The following is a 25,334-nucleotide window of genomic DNA, read 5'->3' as shown; positions in this document are numbered from 1 at the left end:
ACTAGAACCGACGGAAAAAACACAGTAGTTGCTTCGACGTAGAGCTTTAGTATTGTTTGTTCGGAGATTCAGTCTGAAGCAAACCTTTAATAGATCTACAGTGGTTTAACGGGTCTTTATCCTGTTTTATAAAAAAATTACAAGATAAATATATGTTCCTTGGTATAATAACCAAAAGCAATAGGTTGAAAAAATAATATTCAAGGCTTGCAATACATGGTTCATTGATTTTGTTTATAAATTGTGAAATTGTACGTTGGCGTTTTCAAAATTAGGATAGTTTGTTATGGTTCTTGGACTATTTGGTTTTCAGTAAAAATGTAACCTTTTTTTATGGCTAGATATATCGGTCAAGCAAGACAGTATAAGCTATTACCTTCGTTGTATAACTGAAAGAGTATCCAGCGATATAATATATGCAATAAAAACGCACATCCACAATCTTTTATTTGAATAAGTAGGCTATATGTGCAAATGATCAACGCCTATTTAATTCACATACATTCATATGTTAAAATAATATTAACTGCTTTTGTCGAATAAAAGCTTGATGAATTTTTTTCTTTGAAAATATAGTTTATCTGACATGTACTTTCACCGTATTTGAATGAGAGTAACACTTAAATCTTTGTCAATAGCATGATCCGTAATAAAACGATATTTTGGTAACATATGTGCAAAAGATGAAAATACTTTTTCGTTGTTTTTCATACTTTAAGACATAATTTGACATCGTATAATCATATTTCTCGTGATATAATATTTGCCTTTGGTTGTCCCTGTGCCCGTTTTTCATCTAAATTGTAGCTCCGCTCTATTTTATAAATTTGTTTGCGATGTTTCTCCTTGGTGAAATGAATAGCTACGCGAAGAAATCGTATTTCTGCTTGGCATTTTACTTACTATCTCATTTCCTAAGTTCCTACAGTATGGGTGCAGCTTTCTGACAAAAGTTGCTGCGGCCTGGCGGAACTTCCGGTTGAATGAACAATACAACACGAAGTTAAGTGACGAGTTGAGGAAGACGAGTAAATTAGAAATGTAAATGAAGAGTTGGTTGGCTGGAGACTTGATGTAATCCTTCCAGCTTCTATCTCCGCCGAATAATGAATATGAAATCGGATCCTCTACAAAAGCAGACAGGAATGTACACACAATAAAGACGACAACGACAGCGATAAGTGTTCGTGTAAGTCTTGTTTGGTCCTTCCGGATCTCTGCGTCTCTGTTGCTATGCAATGCAGCACGTTCCTTTGCCGCTTTCCGCATTGCAAAGATAAGAACGAAGTTAGAAACGAGTAAAATTAAAATAGGAATAAATGTAATAACCAGCGCATGTACCCAGCTTATCCGGTAAAACAGCTTGGACTCTCTGAAAGGTGTACCATTTGGATAAAAGTGACCTTTATACTCAATAAGGCCGTAGCAGAAGAACCTTGGAATGTTGATCAACGCACAAAATATAAACACTGACACGCAGCAAATTTTTGCAACCTTTTTAGATGGGTGAAATGTCAAAGGATGTGTGACAAAACAGACTCTTTCAATAGTTAAGGCGACAACAAGCCAAACGCTTGCATTAAAGAAAATATTTCCAAACGAAAAGAAAATGTAAACGTCATAAAATGATTTCAAATACGTTCTAGTTGAATGTGACGTCACGAGCTGGAGAAAGGAAGCTGTAAGAAGTATAAGATCAGATATAGCAAGAGCTGTTAGATATGTGTAGGGAGAGTCGCTGAGTCTTTTTTGTGAAAGTACACATAAATTGAACACATTGCAGATGATCCCAAACGAACAAATTAAAGGCCCCGGAAGCCAATAAACCCACGATACAGGAACACCGGTGTTTACTGTGCTGTTGCCACCAGTCGAGGCACTGTCGTTGAATAGGGATTGGTTGTCGTCTGCCGTTAGATTATTTAGTTCTGAAAGCATCAGAAGACTTTCACTCGCCATTGTTTCAAAGATAAGAAACCTACAACAGAATAATGACATAATTAATTCACAAATCATACTCCTTCAATGCATTTTAAGACTTTATATATATCGGTTTGAAAAGTTATAATTAGAAATATGAATAATATGAGCCGCGTCACGACAAAACCAACATGATCAGGATCCATGCTGTTCGCTTACAAACCCTATAACAAGTAGAGAAACTGATAGCGAACAGCATGGATCCTGATCAGACTGCGCGGATGCGCAGGCTGGTCTGGATCCATGCTGGTCGCAAACCCATTATGTTGGTTTTGTCATGACGCGGCTCATATGTACACTTAAGTGTCAGAAAACATAAGAAAGAAGATCATTGTCATCCCATTATGAGATTAATTTATTAACCACAGGTTGTGGCAGAAATTAACATTTAAATCTACCTCTAAACTGTAAACCTAGATAATTTCAGATCGCTTTGTATGTTAAATAATATAGCTTTACTTATACCTTCAACATTTAATATTGAACTGATGCTGTGGAAAACACACTGGTCGGAACCCCACCCCTTCCAAAAAAAATAATAAAAAAAATAAAACAACCAACAAATAAACAAACAAACAAAACAACAACAAAGAAACAGAGGCACCCTCCCCCACACACATTGCGTACTTAAGGGTAATGAGTCAGAAAACATAACGTCCGTACGAGCTTTATAGCTTTTACGGCTTTACTTAGTCGGTTCTTAATGGATAAAGCCATTTTATTTACCAAATCTAATAACAATTAATTTTCAACTTAAATGTAAAAGTTTATTCTAACAGACGCATAAGTTAGCTATTTGGAACATCAAAAATGCCAGCACATATTCTAAATATAGGTCATTTCTTATTTTAAATAATAATTACTATGCGGCTTGTCCAAATTTGAAAATTTTCAAATAGTTTAACTATCATGGGAACAGACATAAGTGTAAATGACCTTGGATTTTGAACTAACGTGTTGGCATGTTAAAATCGTGACACAGTCTTCGTTATGCTTAATCCAATAAGAATTAGTTTTAAACGCACTGTTATCTAAAAACTTCCTCTTTCAATAAACATTTGAAAGCTAGAAAGCCGATTATTTTTTACATTTATTTCTTTTTTTCATAAATCATCACTCTAAACTTATTTTTAATTTATAAACAATGTCCTTGAACCATAAATCTATTAAATTTTTGTAGTCGATTTCCATACTTTGAAATCAGATTGCTAGGAATTTCAGCATCAATAGCGCGAAATGTTGGCACGGCTCTATGCGAAACTACATCTGAAAGTTTACATATTTTGTACCTTTCTGAGCCTCGTACTGATAAAGGCACAGAAAATTAATTGACGTATCAGTACAGTTTTTGTCATTAATTCTTTATATTAATATAACACAATTTTTATATATTCATATAACACAAATGTTATATATTCATATAACACAAAATTGTCAAGTGAGTTATCAAACAGTAAAACACAGTTTGCATAAATAACATGTTTGTAAAAGTGGAAAAAGATGTTAACATATTAAGTGACATACAAGAACTAAAATTAACGTCAATATAGTTAATGTGAATATCAATGCAAATAAATCAATGCTTTAGCTTGAAGACTATGCAATGATTAAAAAATCGCAAGATTTCTAATGTGTTTTTAAAATCTCTAATGTTTAACCAGGAGTAACACAAATCTTGATTATTAAATGATTTTGTACAAAAAAACTTTGTTACAAAAATTACAGATTTAATGAAAAGAATAAGAATTCATTAATACATATTTTATTGACATAACGCTTCTAAAAGAAAATAATAGTCCATACCTTTTTTAGGATTTAATTTTTATAAACGTACACGTAATTTTCTTTATTTCCTTTGGAATATATCATGTTAATTATTCAACGTTAAACATCAATGTAAATATGTTACAGAGTAACCGTTATATATCAAATCAGTATGAAATTGTTGTCAGTATCAAAGCTAATATATGATAATAACAAGATGGTGCGAGCATCAGTCCAAGTTAACATAATAAATTGTTTCTCTACCAATAGTGATAGGGCCTTCTTCAAATCGGCTACCGTCATATAATGACTATGCTATTAAATAAAAATTAAATAAAATAACTTATAGAAACATACTTTATGAATATTTAATAATTAATACAACTTCAACGAATCATTTTTTATTCCTTGTAGATTTGAATTTTCACTATTCGATTCACTCAAATGCGATATATAAACACAAGTGACCAGAAACCAACGCTAGTTTACAGTGGTCATAACTATTCACTATCAACAAAAATATGTTTCCCCCGAGATTTATATGTTTCTGTCACAGCGATACATAACCTCAGGCCCCGTATTATTCCTGACAGTATACCATTGACTAGTGGTTCGTGGACATACTGTATTCTCCTCTAATTGAATCATATTTATCGAGATGTACAGATACTATTTTAGTTCCAATTACTATGATGTATAATTGGTTTTTGTGATTTTTAACTACTTAATCATTGATTCCTGCTACTGTTTCAATACTCTAACAGATATATGTATATTAATAGAATGTAGTCTCATTTACAATTTGCTTTGGTTATTCATCAGGCATAAGCAATATGCAGGGCATCCGCAGTGCGCAGAATTTCTGTTTTGAAATTTGTTATCACATTTATAATGATCAAATTGGCTGACTGCTAACTGCAAAATAGATTAAAGATGATGCTTTATATTTAGTGTGTATTTTTGTCCCTTAATAATATCGAGGTGCTAGCTGAATCGTATACGGATTTTACAGCTGTAAACTAGTCAAGTAAAAAATCAGTATTGGGTTCAACAATGTATAATGACCTCTCTAATTCACACCACCAATATCTAGACATCTTGTCAAAACTTTGTTACGTCTAGTACTATACTTATTGTATGTGTCTTAGACTCGAAAAATGAAAACGAGGCTAAATTGATAAGATTGGATCCAAAAAAGATCATAAAGTGAACATGTTGTATATCCTGGGTCACATTTTAGAGTATGTGAATTTATAGTCAATGTTGTTTTGGGAGAGATGAAGTTGAACGTAAATTTTTGCTTTTCCATACACAATTACATGTACTATGAACCTACACATGAAATTGTACATGTACGCATAAGCAGGTTGGTTAAATAATTCAGATCAGCTTCACATTATATGTAATTATCATTTCTAACAATGCACTGAAAGAACAAAAATTGCATCATAGTTTGGGAACCTTCCTGTTGAATAAATTGTATACACATACATGCAAACTGGAGTGCATGTATAAGTTACTTGCACTCCAGAGCATGTCCATTGATTGGCTCATTTTTACTGGGACGACAGAGAAAGGAATAACGATGGATATGCCACATTCTGAAGCTGGTGCATTCGTTACTTTTTCTGGGGTTTCATATTGTTACAACAGGTAATGTGTATTTAATTTTGCTTATGATACAAAAGAAAAAGAACATTAAAACACTCGGCAATCTGATTTATACTCGGGGGCGAACTTTCAGCCATTAGTTACAGGTGTTTCACATTACTCTAAAGTTATCTTGTTTCAGCGATTCTAAAGTTACCTTGTTTCAGCGATTTTGATCAACACGTAAAGGCTTTTAATTATAGCTTATTGATGGGTTAGAGGTTTTATGCTTTCTAATAAATAAGCGTCTGATCTAATCGATTATTATTATTTCATGTGAAATAAGTAAAAAGAAATTTCACGGGAAATTGTGGTAAAATGTATTTCTTTCATGGGTTTATAATTATGTAAAGCACTATAGAAATCTAACAAAAGGGCACGAGATTCAAATAATACATTGACAAGTTAATACAACAGAGACATATATACTTTGAAATAGTCATTATTATGATGATAAAATCAATTTATGAATCAATCAAGTATTTTATCTTCAACAGTGAGTTTTCAAAATAAGTAATGATAGTGTGTGATACACATCATAATCATTTAACATAGTAAAATTCGTGTGATATACTTTGAGTGTACACTCTATATAATGCAATAACGAATTTTGGAATAAAATCGACCAATGTAACATCATATTCAATAATAAACAGTTTACAAGAAATTCTCAAATTCTAGTCCGATGTAACATATATTAAATAACGTTATGAGTCGTTTATTCGTTACAAACGTGAGCGATACATTACTTTTATACATACGATATTGTATAATATAAATATATATAAAACTCTTTTGTCTAAAAAAGTACATATATGTAATATAGGACCATGTATCTTACACTTCAAAAACATTTATTTAATATTCCTTTGAGCTAAGTTGTCACATATGGTACTAGATAGTAGATACTATCAAAATAATTATTTATGATAATGCACACCTTCCATTTATGACCATTTCTCTTCAATGAACAAAAAAACACGAGTGAAAAAAAAGAGCAAATGAACGAAAAAACTAACGAACGCATGAACAAAAGAAAAGGTCGAAAGACTTGTATCAGGATGCCTATTTCTTAAATTAGCAAGATTGAATGATATAAAGTGGTGGCATGTAAAACATATAGGATCATAATAACTCATATTTGTACATGCTCTCTTAAAAAAACCCATATCTACTCAATATAATATCTGATACCTTACAGTGTAGATCACAATCTACCTAACATATGGCGCTAGGAAACAAACGCATCTTTACAGTATATACTTTAAAATATATTTGTCAAATATCTCTTGCATATCTTCCTGTTTAAAGCGCCTCAGCTGATTTTAAATTTTATGTTTTAATGCTTTCAGACCTCTTTCCGAAACATGACTTCTATAAAATATGATACATGTATAAGAAAGAATCAAACACTGGCTGTCGTGGATCAATCAATGTATATTACATGTAGATCATAATTTACCTAGAAGTGAACAGGAAAAAGTCATGTTTACATTATTTCTCATTATTAACATTATTTCTTAAACAGTTAAATTATCGTATAGAAATAAGAACCCATTTTACAAATATTTATTTTATGACATTATTTTCAGACTTTATTAGTATCGTATGTTTTTACGAAAGGCTAGTTCGTTTTGAGCAGATATTCAAAGATCATTTAAAGATAATATATATGTCACGGTTCAAAACTGTTCACTATTTAGGGGAGAAGATGTGTAAGCGGCCGGATAGCTCAGTCGGTAGAGCCGCGGAACGGTATTCCGAAGGTCTCGGGTTCGAGTCCCAGTTAGGCTGCACATTTTTCTCACCCTGTGACATTTGGCGCCCAACGGGGGACCGTGACTAGATATAGTTCAGAGTTTAATTTACATTACTCTGTACCTCAGTGAATTTCAAGGATGAATTTCAATATAGCAGGGGAGTATGTCACGGTTCAAAACTGTTCAATATTTAGGAGAGAAGATGTAAAAGGGGTCGGATAGCTCAGTCGGTAGAGCCTCGGTACGGTATTCCGAGGGTCCCGGGTTCGAGTCCCGGTCTCTCACCCTGTGACATATATGCTGAAGATCCATTTATAAAACTTTGCGAATTTAAACATTCTTTCAAAATGTCTTATGGAATTATAAACTATTGATACTTTAATGATATAATAAAGGGACACTAAAATTATGTATAAATGTGAAGGGTTGAGTTTTCACTCCATATTTCTCCGTCTTCCTTGTGGTAGTAGACATGTTTGTCGTGATAACGCGAGCCGAATGAACAAAACTGGATTTAATACGCCTTGTTACAAATGGCAAGCGTCATTTGACAATATATTCTCCATATATACCAATGCTATCTTCTTGAAGGTCCAGTTCAGTGCTAAAGGTTTTTGATGATATTTTTTCTATTTCGTCCGTACCCGTTCTTAACTCCATCCAAGGGACCGCTAGGGGTTGTTTAAGTGTTTAATAACCAATCATTATCCCGTGAGTTTCTGGAGTGAATTGTCACTTGGGAGAAGGGAAGTCACCCAGACGATGCATTTGAAGTCTTGCATCTTTGATAACCTTTCAAATAAAAGATTGTCCTAAAGTTCTTCACTTTTCTGACATAACGAGGACTAGTACAAATCAAGAATATTGCTGGAATCAATTATCTGTGGCGTAAAAATACAATTCTGTCCTTAAAGGGGCCATATCTAGAATGTATTCTTTGTTTTGTCAAATCATGTAACGTATTCTTTGTTTTTTTTTGTCAAATCAGAAAATGAAAGAACAAATGAGCGAAAGAACGAATAAACTAACGAACGCAAGTAGAAAAGACTTGTATCAGGATGCCTATTTCTTAAATTAGCGAGATTGAAATAATAAGTGATAGCATGTAGAACATAGGATCATAAGAACTCATATTTGAACATGCTCTCTTAAAAACATATCTACTATATAATATCTGATACTTTACAGTGTAGATCACAATCTACCTAACAGAGGTGCTAGAAAATAAACCCATCTTACATACCTCTTTTATTAAAGGGACTGCACTGAGGTTTTTGACATGACGGAACTGGCAACAATAGCTTTTTAGATTATTATTTCATTTGATGCATATATAGACGACAAACGTGTGCGCAAAATTTCAGATCATTCGCTTACTCAGTTTTTTTCCCATAATGATTCTTCTAAATGTGAAAAATGACAAAAAAATTGAAAAGCGTTGCAACGTTGTTTTTTGTTTTGTTTTCAAATTCTCATTAAAAGTGTACTGAGTATAATGGGTTAGTAAGAACAAAGGAAAAGTTCCAAACCATGCGATAACGAGATAAAACTTCAAATTAATGGGACACTAAAATTATGTATAAATGTGAAGGGTTGTTTTTTTTCACTCCATATTTCTCCGTCTTCCTTGTGGTAGTAGACATGTTTGTCGTGATAACGCGAGCCGAATGAACAAAACTGGATTTAATACGCCTTGTTACAAATGGCAAGCGTCATTTGACAATATATTCTCCATATATACCAATGCTATCTTCTTGAAGGTCCAGTTCATCTTTCAGTGCAAAACTACAGTTTTTTGATGATGTTTTTGTATTTCGTCCGTACCCGTTCTTTACTCCATCCAAGGGACCGCTAGGGGTTGTTTACCAATCGGTATCCCACGAGTTTCTGGAGACAAAAAAAAACTACATTGAAATGTCATTTGGAAGAAGGGTAGTAACCCAGACAAGAAATTTGAAGTCTGACATCTTTGATAGACTCCCATATAAAAGATTGTTCTAAAGGTCTTCACTTTTCTGACCAAACCAGGACTAGTGTTAATCCAGTATATTGCTTGAATTAATAATCTGTGGCGTAAAAAAATACAATTATGTTCCCTAAAATTCCCTAAAAGGGGGCATATCTAGAATGTATTGTTTGTTTTGTCAAATCATGTATTCTTTGTTTTTTGTCAAAAAAAAAAATGAAAGAACAAATGAGCGAAAGAACGAATAAACTAACGAACGCAAGTAGAAAAGACTTGTATTAGGATGCCTATTTCTTAAATTAGCGAGATTGAAATAATAAGTGCTGGCATGTGAACATAGGATCATAAGAACTCATATTTGAACATGCTCTTTAAAAAAACATATCTACTCAATATAATATCTAAAACCTTACAGTGTAGATCACAATCTATCTAACATACGGTGCTAGGAAACAAATGCAATATTCCATCCCTCTTTTATTAAAGGGACTGCACTGAGGTTTTTGAAATGACGGAACTGGCAATGACTTTTTAGATTATTATTTCATTTGATGCATATATAGACGAATAACGTGTGCGCAAAATTTCAGATCATTCGCTTACTCCGTTTTTTTCCATAATGATTCTTCTAAATGTAAAAAATGACAAAAAATTGAAAAGCGTTGCAACGTTGTTTTTTTTTTTACTCAAGTCGAGTTATGAATAGCACACACATATATTTAAAGTATATTTTTTAAATATCTCTTGCATATCTTCCTGTTTAAAGCGCCTCAGCTGATTTCAAATTTTATGTTTTCATCCTGTCGGACCTCAGTGGAGTTCCTTTAATGAATTGTGTGCTTAAGATGTAGCCGTTTAGCCTCTTGAATTCCATATTTCTCCGTCCTCCTTGAGGTAGTTGACTTGTTTGTCGTGATAACGCGAGCCGAATGAACAAAACTGGATTTAATACGCCTTGTTACAAATGGCAAGCGTCATTTGACAATATATTCTCCATATATACCAATGCTATCTTCTTGAAGGTTCAGTTCAGTGCTACAGTTTTGTGATGATATTTTTCTATTTTCTTCCGTACCTGTTCTTTACTCCATCCAATGGACCGCTAGGGGTTGTTTAAGTGTTTAATAACCAATCGTTATCCCGTGAGTTTCTTATTGGGAGAAGGGAAGTAACCCAGACAAGACATTTAAAGTCTGATATCTTTGATAACCTCTCATATAAAAGATTGTTCTAAAGTTCTTCACTTTTCTGATCTAACCAGGACTAGTGCAAATCAAGTATATTGCTGGAATAAATAATCTGAGGCGTAAATATACAATTCTGTCCCTAAAGTGGCCATATCTAGAATGTATTCTATGTTTTGTCAAATCATGTAACGTATTCTTTGTTTTTTGTCAAATCAGAAAGTGAAAGAACAAATGAGGAAATGAACGAATAAACTTACGAACGCAAGTCGAAAGACTTGTATCAGGAAGGATATTTTTCAAATAAGTGAGATTGCAATATTAAATGATGGCATGTAACACATAAGATCATAAGAACTCATATTTGTACGTGCTCTCTTAAAAAACATGTCTACTCAATATAATATCTAAAACCTTACAGTTTATATCACAATCTGTCTAACATACGGTGCTAGAAAACAACTGCATCTTACATTCCTCTTTTATTAAAGGGACTGCACTGAGGTTTTTGACATGACGGAACTGGAAATAACTTTTTAGATTATTATTTCATTCGATGCATATATAGACGAATAACGTGTGCGCAAAAATTCAAATCATTCGCTTACTCCGTTTTTTCCCCATAATGATTCTTCTAAATGTAAAAAATGACCAAATAATGAAAAGCGTTGCAACGCTTTTTTACTCAAGTCGTGTAGAAATAAGAACGCATTTTTACATAATTAAAATGACATTATTTTTGGACTTTATCAGTATCGTTTGTGTTATAATGAAAGGCTAGTTCGATTTTGACCATAAATTCAAAGGTCATTTAAAGATCATATATGCTGAAGATTCATATATAAAAAATTCCGAAACTAAACATTCTTTCAAAATGTCTTATGAAATCACGAAATATTCGTACTTCAAAATAAAGGGATACTAAAATTATATAATATAAATGTCAAGGGTTGCTTTTTTCTCTCCATATTTCTCCGTCTTCCGTATGATAGTAGACATGTTTGTCGTGATAACGCGAGCCGAATGAACAAAACTGGATTTAATACGCCTTGTTACAAATGGCAAGCGTCATTTGACAATATATTCTCCATATATACCAATGCGATCTTCTTGAAGGTCCAGTTCAGTGCTACAGTTTTGTGGTGATATTTTTCTATTTTCTTCCGTACCTGTTCTTTACTCAATCCAATGGACCGCTAGGGGTTGTTTAAGTGTTTAATAACCAATCGTTATCCCGTGAGTTTCTTATTGGGAGAAGGGAAGTAACCCAGACAAGACATTTAGAGTCTGATATCTTTGATAGCCTCCCATATAAAAGATTGTTCTAAAGTTCTTCACTTTTCTGATCTAACCAGGACTAGTGCAAATCAAGTATATTGCTGGAATTAATAATCTGAGGTGTAAAAAATACAATTCTGTTTCCTAAAGGGGCATATGTAGAATATATTCTTGGTTTTGTCAAATCATGTATTCTTTGTTTTTTTGTCAAATTAAAAAAATGAAAGAACAAATGAGCAAAAGAACAAATAAACTAACGAACGCATGAACAAAAGAAAAAGTTGAAAGACTTGTATCAGGATGGATATTTCTTAATTAAGCGAAGTTGAAATATTAAATGATGGCATGTAACACATAAGATCATAAGAATTCATATTTGTACGTGCTCTCTTAAAAAACATGTCTACTCAATATAATATCTAAAACCTTACAGTTTAGATCACAATCTATCTAACATACGGTGCTAGAAAACAAACCCATCTTACATTCCTCTTTTATTAAAGGGACTGCACTGAGTTTTTTGAAATGACGGAACTGGCAAAAACCTTTTCAGATTATTATTTAATTTGATGCATATATAGACGAATAACGTGTGCGCAAAATTTCAGATCATTCGCTTACTCAGTTTTTCTTCCATAATGATTCTTCTAAATGTGAAAATGACAAAAAATTGAAAAGCGTTGCAACGTTTTTTTATTACTCAAGTCGAGTTATGAATAGCACACACATATATTTAAAGTATATTTTTTTAAATATCTCTTGCATATCTTCCTGTTTAAAGCGCCTCAGCTGATTTCAAATTTTATGTTTTCATCCTGTCGGACCTCAGTGGAGTTCCTTTAATGAATTGCGTGCTTAAGATGTAGTCGTTTAGCCTCTTGAATTCCATATTTCTCCGTCTTCCTTGTGATAGTAGACATGTTTGTCGTGATAACGCGAGCCGAATGAACAAAACTGGATTTAATACGCCTTGTTACAAATGGCAAGCGTCATTTGACAATATATTCTCCATATATACCAATGCTATCTTCTTGAAGGTCCAGTTCATCTTTTAGTGCAAAACTACAGTTTTTTATAATGCTTTTCTATTTCGTCCGTACCCGTTCTTTACTCCATCCAGGGGACCGCTAGGGGTTGTTTAAGTGATTAATAACCAATCGTTAATCCGCGAGTTTCTGGAGACAAAAAAATCTACATTGAATTGGGAGAAGGGAAGTAACTCAGACAAGGCATTTGAAGTCTGATATTTGATAGCCTCCCATATAAAAGATTGTTCTAAAGTTCTTCACTTTTCTGACCAAACCAGATCTAGTGTAAATCCAGTATATTGCTGGAATTATTAATCTGTGGCGTAAAAATACAATTCTATTCCATAAAGGGGTCATATCTAGAATATATTCTTTGTTTTGTCAAATTATGTATTCTTTGTTTTTCTGTCTTTACCTAGAAGTGAACAGAAGAAAGTAATGATTACATTATTTCTCATTATCAACAATATTTCGTAAACAGTTATACCGGTATTATCGTATAGAAATTAGAACGCATCTTTGTATACATATATTAATTTCATGGCATTATTTTTGGACTTAATTAGTATTTTATGTTTTATGAAAAGCTAGCTAGTTCTATTTTTGACAGTTATTCAACGATCATTTAAAGATCATATATGCTGAAGATCCATTTATAAAACTACCCGAAACAAAACATTCTTTGAAAATGTCTAATGAAATTATGATATATTCGTACTTTACCGATATAAAACTTGAAAAAAAAAGGGATACTAAAATTATGTATAAATGTGAAGGGTTGTTTTTTTTTCTCTCCATATTTCTCCGTCTTCCGTATGATAGTAGACATGTTTGTCGTGATAACGCGAGCCGAATGAACAAAACTGGATTTAATACGCCTTGTTACAAATGGCAAGCGTCATTTGACAATATATTCTCCATATATACCAATGCTATCTTCTTGAAGGTCCAGTTCATCTTTTAGTGCAACACTATAGATTTTTGATGATGTTTTTCTACTTCGTCCATACTAGGGACTGCTAGGCGCTGCTAAAGTGTTTAATGACCAACCAGTCGTTATTCCGCGAGTTTCTGGAGACACAATTCTACATTGAATTGTCATTTGGGAGAAGGGAAGTCACCCAGACAAGACATTTGAAGTCTGACATCTTTGATAGCCTCCCCTATAAAAGATTGTTCTAAAGTTCTTCAATTTTCTGATCAAACCAGGACTTGTGCAAATCCAATATTTTGCCGGAATTAATAATCTGTGGCGTAAAAAGAATACATTTCTGTTCCCTATGTTGGCCATATCTAGATGTATTCTATGTTTTGTCAAATCATGTATTATTTTTTTTGTCAAATAAAAAAATGACATGTATTTTTAATTGAATAAAAGTATATTTTACACATTAATGACATTATGTAACTTAAAAGTAAACATACTAGCAATTATAAATAATGCCTTTAATTTAAAACACCTATTTAAATGATCAATAAAATATTATCACATAGATATGGCAACTATTCTCAAATTGTTTAGTTATCTAAATCAATAAATGTTATTCATATTATCTTTACTATCCACAAAAGGTGATAAAATACTTTTACAAACTTAAGATAATCCTTCAAATCCGACAGAAAAATGTTTAAAATGTGACCACTTAACCATCTTATATGCTTTAATCTCAATGAAAAAAAGTACTGTATCAGATAAGTGTTTATGATATTAAGTTTAATACTAGTTTTTAACTGAATACCTAGCAGCAATTGTCATTATAAGGAGTTAAACTTCCCTGAATGTAATATGCATATTAACTTACGTTTAGAAATTAATATGTGATATTTTATTATAAATAAAACAAAAGATCGAGTTGAACAAAGAACAAATCGTAAGCCAACGTTTTTTTTTTATGCAGCTGAGTGTTCAGGGTGATTGTCGTAGAAAAATGGGCCCTTTATCAATTACATGTATCATGACGTTTGAATGCAGCTGATGTTTCACAGAAGTGGTTGACTGATGGTAAGGGATGTTCCAATAAACTTTACAAACGGCTAAATGATATGCAATACCTACGCAGCAGTCTTAAACTTTATGCAGTTGAAGATCAAATTGCCCGTCTCAGAATAAAATATGGTATAGTTCCAGCTAAAACATCCTCCCTCGTAGGTAGAAGAAATGTTGGGTTATTTGATGAAAGTTTTTGTCGCCATAACGCGAGCCGAATGAACAAAACTGTGACATTATCGCCCTGTTACAAATGGCAAGCGTGATTTGACAAAAATTATCCTCCTGTCTTCCAATTTTGATTCAAAAATAAGTACACAAATGCCTTAGCATATATCCATCCATTCATGCATTCAGTCTTCCGTTCTTTTGTCCGTGCGTGCGGGCGTGCGTGCTTGCGTTTGTTCAATCAATTATTGTTTTATTATCATGTCCCTTTTTTGATTTTACCATAGATATTTTGAAAATTACATTTCTTTTTAAAAAAGAAATGAATATCTTTAGAAGCAGCAAAGTATAAAGACATAATCTAGAATGTAAAATATGAAGTATAATATCAAAATATTGACATGTTCATGTAAATATCACAATAGCGTTATTTCTATCTCAAGCACGCGCCTAGTTATCTGTACGAGCCCGTACCAGGGGGAGATAATGCTGATAAAATTTATCGAGACCGGATATGATGACACCGAAAATGTGTTCGTTAAATCGATATCATAAATTCAGTCTACATAATATTACACTGTAGTTTAATTTACGTAAATGTTTATCAAATATACAGAATTCGAACTGTTCTTTCCATAAGAATTTTGTATACGTTCATTTATACTTATAGCGTCACATTATTTTAGTTTTTCCCTTTTCCTTTACATTTTCCTTCAATAAATAGAGAATATTGAACGACGTGCTGTTTCTGATGCGTTGTATCTTTCGATTTGATTTTAAAACGATGGCAATCAAACGCATCAGAATAGCACATTCATGAAATGTTCGCAATTTATAATTAATTTTCGCTTTATGAATTTATAATAAGCCTCTACATGAACGAATTTTAGCGAATAGTTCACTCGATACATTGAAAGAACATCATCATCAACAACAACAACAACAACAACTACTACTACTACTACTACTACTACTAAGAACACTTACTATAACTTGCATATCCCAGACGCCATCATCTATCTCCTTTCAGTAAGGAATAACAGAAACTCACGTTTAGCCATAACATTTCTTTTTCCATATTAAACTTACAAAAACTCACATTTATTTTTAACTACAAACAACGTGTCAACTTCAGTCAGCAAAGACAAGTTAAACTATGACTCTTGAAGAACGATTCAACATGAATTTATAGTAGTTGAGATATGAGAATACATACAGATGTCTCGTGCCCGAGTAATCCACCATGTGACCGTGTCATCTAGCATCTTAAAGATAACTCTCTCAACACAGCTGTGAGACTACATTGTCTCTGTTCTTCTACTTTAAAGATTACAAAAGTTTGGTTTCCTTTCATAATTTTGATTATTTGCATTAATAGTTTTTGATAACATTTCACCATGATTCCCACGTTAATGTTTTTTTACAAAAACGACAACAAAAAAATGAAAAGAAAAGAAAAAGGAAAAATAGAACAAACACAAAGAAAAAAAGAAAGAAAGAAAACACGTACAAACAATTATTTTAACATCAGTTACAAATATCAAGGAGAATGACCCTTTTTGACATTATTTTATATATTTTTCTTTATGTATTAAAAAGAATATTTTATCGCAGTCAGATACGTTTTTGTGGCATGAATTTCTTTCCAAAGAAATTTAGATTTATGCATAGTTGATGGCATCAAGTCGTTGGGGAATCTGTTGGTCAAATAATGGATCTAAGGTTCGAGTTTAAGTAATACTAACAAGTTATGTTCTGGGTGACGGAGCATCATTCTTCAATTAAAAATAAATTTAACTCTAATTCAACTTCTGTTTTCTTTGTACGAAAACGTAACAAAAGATAAATTAAAAAATAAAACTTGAATGTGCATTTAACGCTAATATATAAAGATGTTTAATTTATTGATTTTCCAGGTACTCTTTAAAACCTGGTTGACCTGTTCATATTTATAGCCATCTGAATTTGTGACAAAGCAAATAATTATATATTTTATGATGTTTTTTTTATTTTAATGGGGTTAAGACCAATGTCGAGTTAAACATATAAACTAGCGCCAGTTAAAGGGAAAAAAACTTCAAACTTTTACTTATAAAAGACCATATATTGTTATGTCATTTTCAAAATTTGTTTCATTTTAGGTACCATCATATATTAGATGTATCATTTCGATATTGTGGTGGACCAAAATTCTAATCTAAACAAGATAATAAAGACGACAATACCATTATAATCCGAACAATTTACTAACTGTCAAAATTGATATGTTACTTTAACATTTGGTTATCTCCGTATGTGAGAATCGCACAAATGTATTCATTTAATCGAGTAATCTATGATAAGAGTAAACAGAAGAATTTGAAGCCTGCTTGATTGTTTTAATGACACTTTTAACTAATAACCAAAGTAAAACTCGTGTACGGCGATTATTTTAAGATGTACCTCAGAACACATAAGGATTCCTATCGATAAGGTGTAAAATAAAAAATAAAATATACGAATGAAAATTACTCTACAGTTAGCCTTGTATTAAATATTTGATGGCTTATGATAATTTATGATAGTTTCTAGTAGTATAACGCTGCACTTAAAACCTTTCTATGTGGACAGTTGGTTATTGTAAGAGTGCCGTCCCCTGCCACATATTGTTAGAGTTCCGTCCCCTGCAAAATAAAGCATGCAGTTTATATCGATTACAAGTATTAGTATTCCCAAAAATGCTTGGAATCGCCGTTCAGCCATGAATATAGAAATAATATTTCATATCTTGCATTATACTTTATTGTATGTGGTCAACACCTTCTTGATTTACTTACGGCTGAAAATAGAAAGCTGGATTCTGACAGTCAAACCGTCGCTGAATCTATTTTGGACCTTAAAAGTCGCTTGATGCGGGACAATTTACTCTTTTTTGGAATCTCTGAGGGATTTTCGTCTGATCCTGTTTTCTCTGACACCGACAGTCCGAGTGATGAAGACCCAAACCCTAGTTCAAGTCTATCAAATGGAAAATGTGCTGAAAAGGTGTTTGTTTTCTGTGAAAAGAATTTGAAAATAGATAACCCAAAATCCCGTATTAGTATAATCAGAGCGCACAGAATTGGCAATATTACCAGTGGGAAACAAAACCTATTGTTGCCAAGTTTGACAATGATTCAATTTTTTGGATTAAAGATGCGCTTAAAGGTGCTAAACTACAGATGACTCCATACAATATGACTGATCAGTACCCGCAAGAAATTAAGGATAGACGCAAAGAACTCATCCCTGTGATGTTATTTAGAGGCTAGAAAGGCAGGTAAAATGGCCGTTTTTGTAGGTATGTGAAGTTGGCTTGTACATTGTACATCGTAGTTCAGCTTGTAATTCGCCAATTACAAGCTAGTAGTTGGGTATTCAGCTTGTAGTTCAGCCCAGATACACCAGCATACGTTATATTTGAATTACAAGCTAGTAGTTGGGTATTCAGCTTGTAGTTCAGCCCAGATACACCAGCATACATAATATTTGAATTACAAGCTAGTAGTTGGGTATTCAGCTTGTAGTTCAGCCCAGATACACCAGCATACGTTATATTTGAATTACAAGCTAGTAGTTGGGTATTCAGCTTGTAGTTCGGACCAGATACACCAGCATACATTATATTCTTCAACACGTTAAGCATTGTTTCTTAAATACACGTAAATAAGTGACGATGACTTTTTGAATTTTGTTTTGGATTATGATGTAATCTTTTTAAGTGAAACATGGCAAAGAAAAAACTATCGAAAACTTTTCATTATATGGATATTCATCAATTTCTGTTCCAAGACATGAGAGTATAGGTTCAAGAAGAGGACATGGTGGTGTTTGACTGTTTTGTAAAAATAGTTTAAGCAACGGAATTTCATTAATTGAAAGTGATAACTGTGGTTTTATATGGATTCATTTATGTTAAGATGTTATTGCGTTTGATAATGATCTATATATATGTTTTGTGTATATACCACCTAGTAATTCTGTGTATTTTTTGTCTCATGAAATAGGATTTTTTGAATTATTAGAAAGTAAAATTAGATTAGGAAATTCCAAGCATTGGGTAAAATGTCAGTCATTGGTGATTTAAACTCGAGGTGCGGAGAGCGTATTAATTTTTTGCAGAATTCTTGTGATTTTGAAAAAATATATACCAGTATTAGAAAATAATGAATTAGACAGTATGACCTATAACCTCCCTGGATAAAACTGTAAATTACTCCGACAATAAGTTATTAGATATGTCTATGTAGTGACTTAAAAATCGTTAACGGCCGTATTGGTGATGATGCAGGTGAAGGCAGTAATACGTTTATGTCAAACGTTGAGTATAGCCTAATTGATTATGCGTTAATGTCATGTGACTTTTTTCATTACATTGAAGATTTTATTGTTCATGACATGAATCCATGTTCTCACCATGCACCTATAAAGATAAATTTGTGTATAAAAAATCATTGTGAAAAGTCCTTAGGTAAGGACACCTTTGTTGATAAAATCGTGTGGAGTAATGCAAAATGTTTAGAGAATAAATATTTAATTGACCTAGAAAAAAATTACCTAGAAAGTATTGTTGATAACATTATTTATTCCAATACAGATATAAATTCTGGAGTAGATCAATTTGCAGAAATCCTTTACAAAGGTGCATATAGCGTTTTTGGTAGGTCAGTAGATGTGTCAAATGCAAATTTAAAAGTCCATGGTTTACGCAAGAATGCGAGACGGCTAGACGTGAATTTCGTTCTACAAAAGCAATAGATCTACTAAAAACAGTGACATTCTTCTTGAAAAAAGACGCATTTACCGTTACACCAAACGTTAGGCTAAAACGAAATTTAAGGCAAATCAAAAAAATAATTTGCATAAATTAACTGCCACACAAACACAGCAGTTTTGGAAGGAAGTGAATAATTTAAAAGCTAAAAAGTCAAAAAACAATAATATAAGTTGGGAGGAATTTTTTAATCATTTTAAAGACATTTTCGGATGATTTAGATTTTTGCGAATGATGATGTTGAGAATATTTTGTCTAATAATAGCAATGTAATTAACGAGCTGCTCGATAAATCATTTACTATAGAAGAGGTTCTAAAAGCAATGTCGACATTAAAGCGGGGAAAAAGTGGGGGTATTGATTGTTTAATTCCTGAAATGTTTATTGACAGTTAAGATTTATTAGCACCATTATTATGTAAAGTTTTTTATCATATGTATGTAAATTGTATATATTCAGTTAGTTGGGCAAAGGGTGTGATTGTCCCTGTTCCATAAAGGTGACAAAAACGATGTTAACAATTATAGAGGTATTACTCTCACTAATATTTTCTCAAAAATATTTTCAGTTTTGCTAGATACAAGGCTTCGCTCATGGGCAGAATCAAATGAATTATTGTCTGATTTTCAATATGGTTTTAGAAAAAACAAAAGCATTGATTGCATTTTTGTTCTAACTTCGATTATAGATAGAGTTATCTCCCTCGAAAAAAGAAAGTTATATTGTGCTTTTGTTGACTTTAAGAAAGCTTTCGATGTTGTATATAGAAATGGTTTTTGGTTAAAATTATTAGAATCAGGTGCTTCGACAAAATTTGTTAAAATGTTGCAAAAAATGTATGAAAATGTAACAAGTTGTGTACGTGTTAATGGTATGTGTTTTGAAAGTTTTGTTAAAGGTGTTAAACAAGGCGAGCCTTTATCGCCATTATTATTTCTGTTTCTCATAAAAGATATGTATCAATGTATTCTTGATGACACAATAGATTTGTTTTGTACGATGGCACAAAGGTGACATGTGTGTGTTTTTATTTATCTCGTGGCCACGAGATACTATGTCATGGCCACGAGTTACTAAGTCGTGGCGACGAGATAGCTTAGTCGTGGCCACGAGATACTATTTCGTGGCCACGAGTTACTAAGTCGTGGCCACGAGATAGCTAATTCGTGGTCACGAGATACTATGTCGTGGCCACGAGTTACTAAGTCGTGGCGACGAGATAGCTAAGTCGTGGCCACGAGTTACTAAGTCGTGGTCACGAGATAATATGTCGTGGCCACGAGTTACTAAGTCGTGGTCACGAGATGGCTAAGTCGTGGCCACGAGATACTATGTCGTGGCCACGAGATACTATGTCGTGGCCACGAGTTACTAAGTCGTGGCCACGAGTTACTTAGTCGTGACCACGAGATAGCTAAGTCGTGGCCACGAGATACTATATCGTGGCCACGAGTTACTAAGTCGTGGCCACGATATAGCTAAGTCGTGGCCACAAGATACTATGTCGTGGCCACGAGTTACTAAGTCGTGGGAACGAGATAGATAAGTCGTGAGCACGAGATAATTACCCAATCAGAATACACTATATACATTATGAATGTTTTAAACTTAACAACTTACTTTTACATGCAACATTAATCTTTGAAAATTCTGAAGATATTCACTTTGCACTTGTCCTTAGGATCATATTAGAAAGTCACATTCGAAGGCCCATCAGACATTTATTTTGACTAAAGCTCTTTGTTGGGACACTTTTGTGATCGAATTGGTCAGTTTGTTCGTACTATGGCCTGTTAACCTTGTATATACGATAACTTGAGAAGGAATAAGTCCTGGTTTATTTTATTTGGAAGGGACATTGCCTATGGACAGAAGATAGCCTATAAGGTAAAGTCCTTGTCAGATGAATAATTAAGAAGGGATAAGCCATCGTTTATATAACCCAGAAATATCATTGCACCTGATCAGTAGATAACATCTAAACATTTCGAGGTAATTGGGTCAAAAATCAGGGTCACAGTGACGCTAAATGTAAAATTATTGACCAGTCAATAAGTAGTATAAATGGCACTTTTACAGGCTTGTGAAGTAGGGGCATCCTTGTACTATAGCACATGTCTAGTTAATTATGGCAATTCATATAAATGGTTATAGATCTCGTCGCCACGACTTAGTAACTCGTGGCCACGACAAAGTATCTCGTAGCCACGACTTAGCTATCTCGTGGCCACGACATAGTAACTCGTGGCCACGACATAGTATCTCGTGGTCACGACTTAGCTATCTCGTGGCCACGACTTAGTAACTCGTGGCCACGACATAGTATCTCGTGACCACAACTTAGTTATTTCGTGGCCACGACTAAGTAACTCGTGGCCACGACATAGATCTCGTCGCCACGACTTAGTAACTCGTGGCCACGACAAAGTATCTCGTGGCCACAACTTAGTAACTCCTGGCCACGACTTAGCTTTCTCGTGGCCACTACATAGTAACTCGTTGTCACGACTTAATATCTCGTAGACACGACTTAGCTATCTCGTGGCCACGACTTAGTAACTCGTGGCCACGACATAGTATCTCGTGGCCACAACTTAGCTATCTCGTGGCCACGACTTAGTAACACGTGGCCACGACATAGTATCTCGTGGCCACGAGATAAATAAAAACACACACATGTCACCTTTGTGCCACCGTAGTTTTGTTTAGAGGAACTGAAAGTTTTCCTATTACTTTTTGCGGACGACACCGTGTTAATGTCATATTCTTCTGAAGGGCTTCAACGATTGTTAAATAATTTACTTGTGTATTGTAACAATTGGGTTATAACAGTTAACATTGATAAACAGTTGCTATGGTTTTTAAAAAGGGAAATTATCCATATCATTTTGAAGTATTTTATAACAATTGTAAGCTCAATATTGTACGTACTTTTACATATTTAGGTGTAACGTTATCTTCTAACGGATGTTTTTATCAAGCTCAGAAATCATTAACACAACAAGCACAAAGAGCATTGTATTCTCTTAATTCATTATTCGATGTTGTATCTTTCAATATTTCTGAAAAGATTAAACTCTTTGATTTGATGGTTTGCTCTATTTTAAATTATGGTTGTGAAGTCTGGGGTTTTCATAAGGCACCAGATATTGAAAAGGTTCATATGAAATTAAAAAAAAAACAAAGAAACTTTACAATTCGAACACAAACATCAAATATTACATTATATGATGAATTTGGAAGACTTCCACTATATTTTATGCGGAAGATAAGAATGATTAAATATTGGTTTAAGATAATGTCAAACACAGATTCTCTTATGTATAAATTATTTATGGGGCATGATTTTAATGGTAATCCAGTAAATAAATGGTCTAAAAATGTTAAGAACATTCTAGATGAAACAGGTTTTTCCTACCTATGGAATAATTCATCTGTAACAAATTTACAGATTCAATGTGTTATTAGATCAATTTATGATCAGTATATTCAACAGTTTTATTCTGAACTTCGTAACTCACCAAAACTAGAAACATATTGTTTGATAAAGACAGATTTTTGTACAGAGAAATATTTATCAAGTATCTCTAATATTAATCACAGAATTGCATTATCTAGGCTAAGATGTTCCGCTCATAATCTACTTATAGAAGAGGGAAGGCATAGAAATATTGACAGAAGACTTAGAATATGTACAAAATGTAATATGAGTAGTATTGAAAACGAATATCATTTTTTACTACTTTGCCCTTTTTATAGAGAAACAAGAAACGCATGCTTGCCGAAATATTATTGTCATTGGCCTAATTTGAACAAATTTAAAACATTATTATCTAGTACTCAGAGTAGCATTTTAAACAAAACCTCAAGATATATATATTTAGCTAATGTTAAAAGAAATATGTTATGACCATATTGCATTTTTTCATCATTTTTTTTAAATGAGTTTGTATTTATTGTTATAGCTTGTTAACTTCTTCCTGCATTGTGTTGATATTGTAAAATGATTTAAAAGAATCATATATGACTAATGTCATTTATTGCCTAATCAATGATTAAATGCATGTATTATCTACAACTGTAACTCTATAATAACATACTTTTCTCAATTGTACATTAGATCTGACATACAGTTGTGTATTGGCGATGAACATTGTATATGTTTATGCCAAATAAATATTGAATTGAATTGAATTGTCAAAATATTTTGACGCGCTCAGTTAGATTCTGCTTGGTCAGAATGCAGGAGATACTCAGTATGGTCCATGAAAAATATCACAATAACTTGACTCGTAGTACAATTGGTAAGACTACATGCGCTTCTTAATAAGTGCATCAATCGGCAAAAAGAATTAGATTCTTGCGTAATAAACAACAGTTACTTGCTACACATTAAAATTGCAGTCTGTGAACATTCTATAAATGGAATTTACGTTATATACTCCGTCGACTGCTTTACGATTTTTTTTATAACTGACATGCTATATTATAAGCATTATGCAATAACAACACTCATAGTATTAACTCGCCCGGAAGAAAACATTTAGAAAGTTTTTTCTTTAAGTGCAAGTTTTGGAAAGAAAACAAAATATACTCCTTTTTAGATCAGAAATAATAATTTATGTATTACAATTTGATATGTTTATCCTGCAAAAGCCTATAAATACATGTACTGAGTTCATACATTGATAATGATATTTTTCAGTTGTACAAATAGGTAACTCGACAAACATGGTGGTTGAGCGAGTCAATTTAAGCACCCCTCGTTTAAGTTTTTTGACGTCCATTTTGTTATCATGTGATATTCAACTATTCGATTTGATTGGCTAAAGCGGTGTACAGGTAGAACTGTTCAAACCTTATTAATAGTATATGTCGCCGTCCATGAACGGCGATTACAATTAAAAAAAAAGCAATTTGATATCAATTTTATAGGTTTGCAGGTACGTTCTGTATTTGGGTTAGAGGGAGTATCAGTTGCTATATTATATCCATGCTCGAATTCCGCTCGTGCTATTTTGACGACACCTGGTATAAAACACTCGACTTTATACCAAACAATCTAATCTAATTCAGTCCCACATATATGTGACGATATGTACATGTCTGTCTTCAAGACAATACATTATTTGATATAATATAAAGTAAGATAATTAATCAGTGTTATGTTTTAAGGCACATTCTGCCCCAGGAATCCAAATATCTTTTTTAATTCTTTAGAAGTGTCGGAGATTTAGAACATGAATTGTTACATGTAGTAGCGCCGAACATGTAATAATGTACCGTTAAGGTAGCAAAATATAAACAAAGTAGTATTTTGACTTCCATACAAAATATTGATTCATATAATTATACTTTGCAAACAAAGCTAAGGATGTAAACGATAATTTATGTATATACATGTATTAGCAAATTAGTATATATTTGGAAACTGTAACAAGAGACCAAAAACAGATTTTGAGAAATAAAAATAAAAGCATTACTATCAGAATACCACGGAAAATGACGAGCTTTACCGAGCAGTTTTATCGATATAATAACTGCATAATAGTGTACTAGTTTAAGCATTACTGTGGCATAGGGAACTTGAATATCATTGTTGTAACAAGTTTAAAATGTGAAAGGGTAAGTTAATCACAGCGCATTCTTAACATCTTCTTTAACCCCCTTCCCCTTTATTTTTATTAATCACTTGCAGACAAGGGATATAACTCCTATTGGCACAAATCCTCTACATATCATTATATACATGTGTTTTCTTATCACCTTACATTATA

General features: G+C 32.9%; 1 protein-coding gene across 1 annotated transcript; it reads right to left on the bottom strand.

The window, feature by feature from the left end:
* Window positions 1-618: 618 nt before the first annotated feature.
* LOC132718526 (probable G-protein coupled receptor B0563.6) lies at window positions 619-3,903 on the bottom strand. The gene is made up of 2 exons (XM_060702239.1): window positions 3,784-3,903; window positions 619-1,978 (listed from the first exon to the last, which is right to left on the bottom strand). Exon 2 carries the CDS (start codon window positions 1,957-1,959, stop codon window positions 820-822), a length of 1,140 nt encoding a protein of 379 aa, XP_060558222.1. The 5' UTR covers window positions 1,960-1,978; window positions 3,784-3,903; the 3' UTR covers window positions 619-819.
* Window positions 3,904-25,334: the final 21,431 nt, after the last annotated feature.

This window comes from Ruditapes philippinarum, unplaced genomic scaffold (genome assembly GCF_026571515.1).
Source record: "Ruditapes philippinarum isolate M1 unplaced genomic scaffold, ASM2657151v2 ctg3313_1_1_1_1, whole genome shotgun sequence".
NCBI classification, from domain to species: Eukaryota; Metazoa; Mollusca; class Bivalvia; order Venerida; family Veneridae; genus Ruditapes; species Ruditapes philippinarum.
This window is presented reverse-complemented; position numbering and strand designations above follow the sequence as displayed.